The sequence below is a fragment of the Crocuta crocuta genome, unplaced genomic scaffold (genome assembly GCF_008692635.1).
Source record: "Crocuta crocuta isolate KB4526 unplaced genomic scaffold, BGI_CrCroc_1.0 scaffold1097, whole genome shotgun sequence".
Taxonomy (NCBI): Eukaryota; Metazoa; Chordata; class Mammalia; order Carnivora; family Hyaenidae; genus Crocuta; species Crocuta crocuta.
The window spans coordinates 800-11,418 of NW_027532638.1; the positions used below are offsets into that span (position 1 = coordinate 800).

Sequence of the window (10,619 nt, forward strand, 5' to 3'; positions counted from 1 at the left end):
ACAAAGGGATACAAAACACAAGAGACTCTTAACCATAGAGAACAAACTAAGGGTTGATGGAAGAAAGTGGGTAGGAATGGGCTAGATGGTGATGGTATTAGGAGGGCACTTGTTGTGATGAGCACTGGGTGTTCTATGTAAGTGATGAATCACTGAATTCTACTCCTGAAGTTAATATTACGCTATATGTTAACTAACTAAATTTAAATTTTAAAAAAGATGTGGTATGTATATACAATGGATTATTAGTTAACCATAAAATAGGAAAATTTGCCATTGCTACAACATGGATAAAACGTGAGGATGTTATGTTAAGTGAAATAAATAAAACAGAGAAAGACAGACAAATACTGTATGATCTCATTTATATAAAGAACTTTAGAAAAACAGATTTAACAGATTGGTAGTTGCCAGGTAGGGAGGGTGGGGGGTTAGCATAATGGGTAGAAGGGGTCAAAATGTACAAATTTCCAGTTATAAAATAAATGTCATGAGGGTGTAATGTACAGTATGATGACAATAGTTAATAATATTTTATTGCATGTTTAAAAGTGACTAAGAGAGTAAATGTTAAAATTTCTTATCACAAAAATAATTTATGTGGTGGATGTTAACTAGATTTATTGTGGTGATCATTTTGCGAATATACACAATCATCAAATCATGTTGTATACCTGAAACTGATATAATGTTATGCTAATTATATCTCAATTTAAAAGCAAGAAAATTATTTTTTAAATTATTTTCATTTTATTTATTTATTTATTATTTTTATTTTAGAAAGAGACAGAGTGTAAGTAGGGGAGAAGGGAAGAAGGAGAGAGAGAGAGTGTGAGAGGGAGAGGAGAGAGACACTTTTAAGTAGCTTCCACACTCAACATGGAGCCCAAGGCAGGGCTCAATCCCACAACCTTGGGGACCCATGACCTGAGCTGAAATCAAGAGTGGAACACTCAACCAACTGAACCACCCAGGCACTGCAACAAGAGAATTATTTTTTTAAGTTTATTTATTTATTTTGAGAGAGCCAGAGAGTACAAGTAGGGAAGGGGCAGAGAGAGGGAGAGAGACAGAATCCCAAGCAGGCTGCATGCTGTAAGCACAGAGCCCAGCATGGGACTCAGCTGTGAGATCATGACCTGAGCCACAATCAAGAATTAGACGCTTAACTGACTGAGCCACTCAGGCACCCTGAGAATTATTTTTTAAAAATCTATCAGAGACAGTGTGTGTATATACCACATCTTTATCCATTCATCAGTCAATGGACATTTGGGATCTTTCCATAATTTGGCTATTGTTGATAGCACTGCTATAAACATTGGGGTGCATGTGCCCCTTCGAATCAGCATTTTTGTATTTTTTAGATAAATACCTAGTAGTGCAATTGCTGGGTCATTGGGTAGTTCTATTTTTAATTTTTTGAGGAACCTCCATTTTGTTTTTCAGAGTCGCTGCACCAGTTTGCATTCCCACCAGCAGTGCAAAAGGGTTCCCCTTTTTCTGCATCTTCACCAACATCTGTTGTTTCCTGTGTTGGTAATTTTAGCCACTCTGACAGATGTGAGGTATATCTCATTGTGGTTTTGATTTGCCTTTCCCTGATAATGAGTGATGTTGAGCATCTTTTCATGTGTTTGTTGGCCATCTTGATGTTTTCTTTGGAAAAGGGTCTATTCATGTCTTCTACCCATTTCTTCACTGGATTACCTGGGTTTTTTTTGGGGTGGTGGGTATTGAGTTTGATAAGTTCTTTATAGGTGTTTGATACTAACCCCTTATCTGATATGCCATTTGCAAATACCTTCTTTCATTCCATATTCTGCCTTTTAGGTTTTTTTTCTTTTTTAAAAAAAATAGTTTATTGTCAAGTTGGTTTCCATATAACACCCAGTGCTCATCCCCACAAGTGCCCTCCTCCATGCCCATCTTCCCCTCCCCCCACCCCATCTGCCCTCAGTTTGTTCTCAGCATTCAAGAGTCTCTCATGGTTTGCCTCCCTCCCTCCCTCTCCTCCACTATTTTCCCCCTTCTTCTCCCCACTGCCTTTTAGTTTTGTTGATTGTTTCCTTCACTGTGAAGCAGCATTTTATCTTGATTTTAAAAAAAGAGAGAGAGATCTTGAGGAACCTGGGTGGTTCAGTTGGTTAAGTATCCGACTCTTGGCTTCTGCTCAGGTCGTGATCCCACGGCTCGGGGTTCTTGCCCCACATCAGGCTCTGCACTGACAGCACAGATCCTGCTTGGGATCCTCTCTCTCCGTCTCTCTGTCCATCCCCTGTTCATGTTCTCTCTCTCTCTCTCTCAAAATAAATAAATTAACTTACAAAAAAAAAGGTCTTTCTCTGACTGACTTATTTTACTTAGCATAATGCCCTCCAGTTCCATCCATGTTGTTGCAAATGACAAGATTTCATTCTTTCTCATTGCAAAGTAGTATTCCATTGTATATATAAACCACATATTCTTTATCCATTCTTCTGTAGATAGACATTTGGGCGCTTTCCATAATTTGGTTATTGTTGAAGTGCCTCTTTTCAGCATACAGATCTTTTATTTCTTTGGTTACGTTTATTCCTAGGTATTTTATGGTTATCCCATTTGTAAATGGGATCAATTTCTCGATTTCTTTCTGTTGCTTCACTATTGGTATATAGAAATGCAACCAATTTCTATACATTGATTTTATATCCTGCAACTTTGCTGAATTCCTGAATCAGCTCTAGCAGTTTTTTGATGGAATCTTTCAGGTTTTCCATGTAGAATATCATGTCATCTATGAAAATTGAAAGTTCGACTTCATCTTTGCCAATTTGGATGCCTTTTATTTCATTTTGTTGTCTTATTGCTGATGCTAGGCCTTCCAACACTATATTAAACAACAGTGGTGATAGTGGACATCCCTGTCATGTTCCTGACCTTAAGGGGAAAGCTCTCAGTTTTCCCCCATTGAGGAGATTAGCTGTGGGCTTTTCATATATGGCTTTTATGATGTTAGGTATGTTCCTTCTATCCTGATTTTCTTGAGGATTTTTTATTAAGAAAGGATGCTGTATTTTGTCAAACAAAATGACAAGATCATATGGTTCTTATCCTTTCTTCTATAGATGTGATGTATCACACTGATTGATTTTCAAATATGGAACCAACCCTGCAGCCCAGGAATGAATCCCACTTTGTCATAGTGAATAATTCTTTTAATATGCTGTTGAATTCAATTTGCTAGTATTTTGTTGAGAATTTTTGCATCCGTGTTCATCAGAGATATTGGCCTGTAATTCTCCTTTTTAAGTGGAGTCTCATCTGGTTTGGGAATCAAAGTAATGCTGGATTCATAGAATGAGTCTGGAAGCTTTCATTCCATTTCTAGTTTCTGGAACTGCCTGAGAGGGATAGGTATTAACTCTGTTTTACACGTCTGGTAGAATTACCCAAGGAAGCCATCTGGTCCAGGACTCTTATTTGTTGGGAAATTTTTGATAACAGATTCAGTTTCTTCACTGATTATGGGTCTGTTCAAATTTTCTATTTCTTCCTGTTTGAGTTTTGGTAGTGTGTGGGTGTCTAGGAATTTGTTCATTTCTTTGAGGTTGTCCAATTTGTTGGCATATGATTTTTCATAGTCTTCTCTAATAATTGTCTTTCTGTGCTGTTAGTTGTGATGTCTCCTCTTTCAGTCATGATTGTATCTATTTGAGTTCCGTCTCTTTTCCATTTGAGAAGTCTAGATAGGGGGTTACCAAATTTTGTTTATTTTTTCAAAAATAACTCTTAGATTCATTGATCTGTTCTACTGGTTTTTCTGGGTTCTATATTCTTTATTTCTTCTCTAATCTTTATTATTTCTCTTATTCTGCACACTTTAGGGTTTCTTTGCTGTTATGCTTCTAGTTCCTTTAGGTGTATGGTTAGGTTTTATATTTAGGATTTTTCTTGTTTTTTTGAGATAGGCCTGGATTGTAATGTGTTTTCCTCTAGGACTGCTTTTGCTGCATTCCAAAGGGTTTGGACTGTCATGTTTTCACTTTCATTTGCTTACATGTATTTTTAAAATTTCTTCCTTAATTGCCTGGTTGACCCATTCATTCTTTAGTAGGATGTTCTTTAACTTTCCTGCATTTGGAGGCTTTCCAAATTTTTTTCTTGTGGTTGATTTCAAGTTTCATAACATTGAGATTATAGTATTATCTCAATTCTTTTATATTTATGAAGGGGTGTTTGTGTGATTTATCTTGGAGAATGTTCCATGTGCACTTGAGAAGAATGTGCATTCTGCTGCTTTTGGATGAAAAGTTCTGAATAAATTTGTCCAGTCCATCTGGACTGGTGTCATTCAAGGCCATTGTTTATTTATTGATTTTCTGCCCACATTATCTGTCCATTGCTGTAAGCAGAGTATTAAAGTCCCTTGAAATTACCATATTATTACCAATAAGATTGCTTGTGTTTGTGATTAATTGATTTATATATTTGGGTTTCTTCAAGTTTGGGGCATAAACATTTATAATTGTTAGCTTTTCTTGATGCATAGACCTCATAATTATGATACAATGCCCTTCTTCATCTCTTGTTACCATCTTTAGTTTAAAAGCTAATTTGTCTGATATAAGTATGGCTACTCCAGCTTTCTTTTGACTTCCAGTAGCATGATAGATGGTTCTCCCTGCCCTCACTTTCAATTTGCAGGTGTCTTCAGGTCTAAAATAGGTCTTTGTAGACAGCATATAGATGGATGTTGTTTTTTACCCATTCTGATACCCTATATATTTTGATTGAGGCATTTAGTCCACTTACATTCAGAGTGATTATTGAAAGATATGGATTTAGTGTCATTATGTTATCTGTAGGTTATATGCCTGTGGTGATTTCTCTGATCCTTTGTAGTCTTTGCCACATTCCACTCAGAGTCCCCCTTGGGATCTCTTGCAGGGCTGGTTTAGGGGTCATGAACTCCTTCAGTTTTTGTTTGTCTGGGAAAACCTTTATCTCTCCTTCCATTCTGAATGATAGGCTTGCTGGATAAAGGATTCTTGACTGCATATTTTTCCTATTCAGCACATTGAAGATTTCATGCCACTCCCTTTGGGCCTGCCAAGTTTCAATGGACAGGTCTGCTACTACCCTTATGTGTCTACCCTTGTAGGTTGAGACCCATTTATCCCTAGTTTATTTCAGAATTCTCTCTTCATCCCTGTATTTTGCCAGTTTCACTATGATATGCTGTGGTGAGGACTTATTCTTGTTGAATCTGAAGGGGGTTCTCTGTGCCTCCTCGATTTGGATGCATGCTTCCTTCCGCAGATTAGGGAAGTTCTCAGCTATAATTTGTTCAGGTAAACCTTTTGCCCCTTTCTCTCTCTCTTCTTCTTCCTCTAGAACTCTGATGATATGGAATATTATTACATTTCATTGAATCGCTTACTTCTTTAATTCTGCCCTTGTGGTCTAGTATTATCTTATCTCTGTTTTTCTTAGCCTCATCTTTTTCCATAATTTTAACTTCTATTTCACTTATTTTCCCCTCTGTTTCCTCCATCTTTGCTGTCGCTGCCTCAAGTTTATTTTACATCTCATTTACAGCATTCCTAAATTCATCATAACTATTTCTTAGTTCCTTGATTTCTGCAACAATAAATTTTCTGCTGTTATCTATGCTTTTTTCAAGCCCAGTGATTAATCTTATGGCTATTATTCTAAATTATTTTTTTTTAATTTTTTTTGTTTTATTTATTTCTGAGAGAGAGAGAGAGAGAGACAGAGTGAGAAGGGAAGGGTCAGAGAGAGAAGGAGACACACAATCTGAAACAGGCTTCAGGCTCTGAGCTAGCAGTCAGCACAGAGCCTGACGCGGAGCTTGAACTCATGAACCATGAGATCATGACCTGAACTGAAGTCGGCCACTCAACCAACTGAGCCACCCAAGCACCCTATTATTCTAAATTCTTGATCAGATATATTATTTATGTATGTTTTGAGCAATTCTGTAGCTGTCATTTCTTCCTGGAAGTTCTTTTGAAGAGAATTCTTCCATTTCATCTTTTTGGCTAGTTTTCTGTCCTTTATATATTTTAATAGCTTGTTATGTGTGCTGTGCCTGTGAGCACTACTATATTAAAAAAAGGAGTCATACATTGCCCAGGACCTGGCCCTTCAGCAGGTGTTTCTGGAGTGTGTTGCATGCTCTCTGTTGTTGTGACTCTGTTTGCTTTATCTCCCTACTCATAGTGATGTTTTGGACCTTCCACCGGGTGTTCTTTGATTTGTTCATTGAAGTAACCCTGGAAAAAATTGAAAAAAGATGCTGTAGTGGACAAAGCCTTATTCCATACAAAGAGAGAAATGACAGGGGTGGGAAAAAAGAAAAGAAAAAAAATTGACTTGGCAGAGAATCAGAGAAACTATACAGTTTAATCCAGAGAGAGGAAAATAAAGAAGGTAACACAGAAGAGGTATAAAAAGAATAGATTAAAAATGTCTGCTTAAACAAACCAACAACTAGACAAGAGAAGGGAAGAAATAAGAGGAAGAAAAGGAAGAAAAAATAACATATCTGTAATAATAATTTACCAAGAATCAAATCGGAAAATGCAAAAGTGCTGGACTGATATCTGATGGCACCTTGGAGCCAGTGACAGTCCTGGTCTGGAGAAGGGGCTGTCTGGTTGGGTCAAGGTCAATCCCACTCCCAGAGATACACAGTTACCAGGCAGGGTGCATGTGGGGTTTGGTATAGGGGTCCTGCCTCCCCTGTGGGCTCTCTGTCTGCTCCCTGAAGACCCACCACATTGTGATGGGGAGAAAATGGTGACACCCCAGTCTCTCCTCCCTTGACTGGGTAAATCACTCTGTTCAGGCCATCCTCACAGTGCCACAGGGGCACGAGTGCACCTGTTTGTCCAGCTCTGCCATCTCCAGTACCTCCCAGTGCTCAGCTGGGATTCAAACCCCGATGACTTAAAGAATCTTGCTCCACAGCCCCTATCTGGGGCGACACCACTCCACCCTGCCAGCTGACAAAGGGGCTCTGTCTGGTGGGCACCTGCAGGTCTTTTGTCCTTGGAGCAGCTCTTTGCCTTCTCCCCATGGCACTCCAGGGAGCGGACTGCACCTCTGAGCTGGCTACCAAGCCCGTGCTGGCTCCTCTCCTCCCCAGTCCAGAAAAAGCCCTACAACCCTGGAATAAGTTAGAAATTGGTTCATTCCTCCATTTTTTTTCTGTTCCTTGGTCTGTAGTTTTTCTCTTGTCTAAATACAATCCTAGGCTTCCATGGCCACTCTTTCTCTTTCCTTTGTCTCTCCGCAGAAAGGAATCCCTCCCCTCCATGCCTACCTGCTCATTTTAGCTCTCCCAGTCCTTAATCATGCACCTATGGCCTACCACGTTGTGCCTGTGGGCCCCTGGAGACATCTCTGTCACTCTGTAGCCCAGATTCCTGGAATTCCAAATCTTCCGGCGTCAATACTGCTGTGTTTGAGGGATGAGAGTACTTCGGGTCCCCCTACTTCTCCACCATGTTGACTCCCTCTCCTAATTGGAAGTTCTGTCCGGATAATTTTAATACAGCTGAATGAAACAATGCTGAACTCAAATTATTTAAATGGTATAGGCTGTCTTGAGGCTAATGGCTCTATCTTCTTCAGGCAGTGAAATTTAAAGATATGAGAAGCAAAAAGTATTGTATTTTGGCACTCCATAAGCTCAATTCCATGATAAAAATGACAATTATACAAAATGCCAGTGAGAAAAGATCATCAGATGATTTTATTTGGGCATAACTTCAGTCAGCCAATCCACAGTACTGAAGCATTGATTCACAATTTTGTTGGATTTTAATTAGATGTGACCAGTTTGGAAAGGAGAAGGAAAGATTATCTCAAAGGTAGACATAAGATATTATACAAATTAAAATTTATGTCTAACCTAATTTATCATCAGCATCATATTGGGGCTTTATAATACTTATTCCCAAACTCCATTCCTGAGCATTTTATTTGGGTATGTTGGAATGCTTGAATGAACCTTAAAATTACTCTTCAAGAATTATTTATTTCTGTTAACTAAGTAAAAGAAGCAGACTTAGGAAAAGTCACTGTCACCTTACTTTCTGGACACAAGCCTCCTCAAGGCACCCTTTACATCCTTATTTCTTAGTGTGTAGATGACAGGATTCAACATGGGAGTCACCAAGTTGTAGAAGAGGGTAAGGAATTTCCCTTGGTCCTGAGAAGAAGTATTTCCTGGTTGCATGTACATGTAGATAATATTCCCGTAGAACAAGGAGACCACGGTGAGGTGGGAGCCACACGTGTTGAACGCCTTCCTTCTTCCTGTGGCTGACTTCATGCCCAGCACGGCCACGGCAATGCAGCCGTAGGATATGAGGATGAGAGACAGGGGCACCAGGACGATCATTACCGACAGCATGAAAACCGTGCTCTCCACAGCTACGGTGTCCACACAGGCCATTTTAATCAGAGCTGGCATCTCACATAGAAAATGCTTCACCTTACAGTTCCCGCATCGTGGGGTCCTCATGGTCACAGGCGACATAGCCAGGGAGTTGAGGAGCCCAACACCCCAGGCCACGGATACCAGCTTCCAACAGAGCCAAGGGTGCATGATGATGGAGTAGTGGAGGGGCTTGCAGATTGCAGTGAAGCGGTCATAAGCCATGACTGCCAGGAGGACACATTCAGTGCCACCCAGCCCCAGGAACATGAAGAGCTGGATGGCACAACCCATGTAACTGATGGTCTTGTCTGGACCACGCAGGTTGAAGAGCAGCTGGGGGATAGAACTGGTGGTAAAGCAGAGGTCCAGGAAGGACAGGTTGGTTAGGAAGAAGTACATGGGTGTGTGGAGGCAGGGGTCCAGGTGGGACACCAAGATAATGACGGTGTTGCCCACCAAGGTCACAAGGTAGAAGATGAGCACAAACACAAAGAGGGTCTGCTCTAGCTGGGGTCTGTCCGAGAAACCCAACAAGATGAACTGTTCCTGGCAGCTCTGGTTGGTCATGACCATGGACCATCCGTACAGGCCCGCAAGGAGGCAGACAGGTGCACACTGATCTCTTAGTGAAGTAGGCTAAGGAACTGATGGGGACCAGGGCATTAACAAGTGCAAATAAGTATGTAAAATTCCAATATTCTGTACGGGTATTCACTGCATGTTTTAGGAAAGATAGCTCTTTTTATTGCCTTCTTCTATTTCTTTTTGGATATCAAAAAAATACAGATCATTGTAGAGTTTTTGGAAAACACAGACAAGTATAAAATATAGGAAAAGATTCCCCACACCCCGAAAACAACCACTATTGCAATATTGATTTATTTCCTTTCAACCTTTTCTTGAACACAACCGAAATCTCAGTATGTTTATAAATGTTATATTCTGGATTGCCTTTCACTCAATTTTGTATTGGGAAAATTTGCCTTGGTTTTATTTTTTTATTTACTTTTTTTTAATGCTTATTTATTTTTGAGAGAGAGAGAGAGACAATGTGGGCAAGGGGCAGAGAGAGAGGGGGACAGAGGAAACTAAATGGGCTCTGGGCTGACAACAGAGAGTAGGAATCAGGGCTTGAACTCACCAACCATGGTATCATGACCTGAGCAAGTCAGATGCTCAACCAACTGAGCCACCAAGGTGCCCCTCCTTGATTTTAAAATTTTACAAAAACTAATCATGAATATCTGCATAATATTCCTATAGCTGTGTCATCATTTCCGCCAAACATTTCCTTTTAGTCATTAAGGATATTTCCAGTCCTGATGGGGCGCCTGGGTGGCTTAGTCGGTTAAGCGTCCGACTTTCGCTTAGGTCATGATCTCGCGGTTCGTGGGTTTGAGCCCCGCGTCGGGCTCTGTGCTGACTGCCAGCTCAGAGCCTGGAGCCTATTTCAGAGTCTGTGTCTCCCTCTCTCTCTGACCCTCCCCTGCTCAGGCTGTCTCTCTCTCTCTCTCTCTCCTAGAAATAAATAAAAATATAAAAAAAATAAATAAAGGTCCTGAGAGAGATGTAGAAACATCTGTTTTACTGCACTCTAACTGGCATGTCTTTTCTTAAGTCTTTGGCAATTGTTTGATCCAAAAAAAATCTCATATGTTTAAATTTGAAGCTATTAGCCATGGAATTGATTCATTTTTTGATGCTCATTAGCTTTTCACATTTGTGAAGACATTTCTTTGTCAGTTAGCTACATTGTCCAGATCATAGAAAAGATTTCCAGCAGAACTAGAAAATGACCTTTTGGATTACAACGAAAATAGGAGTAAAGGCTGATGTTCTTTTATGCATTGGAATTCAGGCCACAAGCTTTCCATTTGTATTGAATAACTGAATCTATAACAACATATGACTTCCCTTGTAGATGATGAGATCCTGCTTCTACTTTGTTGTCTCTATGAAGTTCTGGTTTTCCTCACCTACAAACATATCCACATATTTCATAAGGTTTCAGTGTTATGAAAGGCCCAATTATGTGAAGTTTTCAATGCCTATGGAATTTTAACAGTTTATTCCTTTTATGAGTGATGTTCATAATTATAGTTTTTAACTTGATATAACTGAGGTCGACTTATAGTTGTTAATCACAGCAAATTCTAAAATGATATAA

At 39.7% G+C, this 10,619-nt stretch overlaps 1 protein-coding gene across 1 annotated transcript; it reads right to left on the reverse strand.

The window, feature by feature from the left end:
* Positions 1-8,098: 8,098 nt before the first annotated feature.
* On the reverse strand, positions 8,099-9,034 carry LOC144245261 (olfactory receptor 2W3-like). The gene has a single exon (XM_077780678.1). It carries the CDS (start codon positions 9,023-9,025, stop codon positions 8,099-8,101), a length of 927 nt encoding a protein of 308 aa, XP_077636804.1. The 5' UTR covers positions 9,026-9,034.
* Between the last annotated feature and the right edge of the window lie 1,585 nt (positions 9,035-10,619).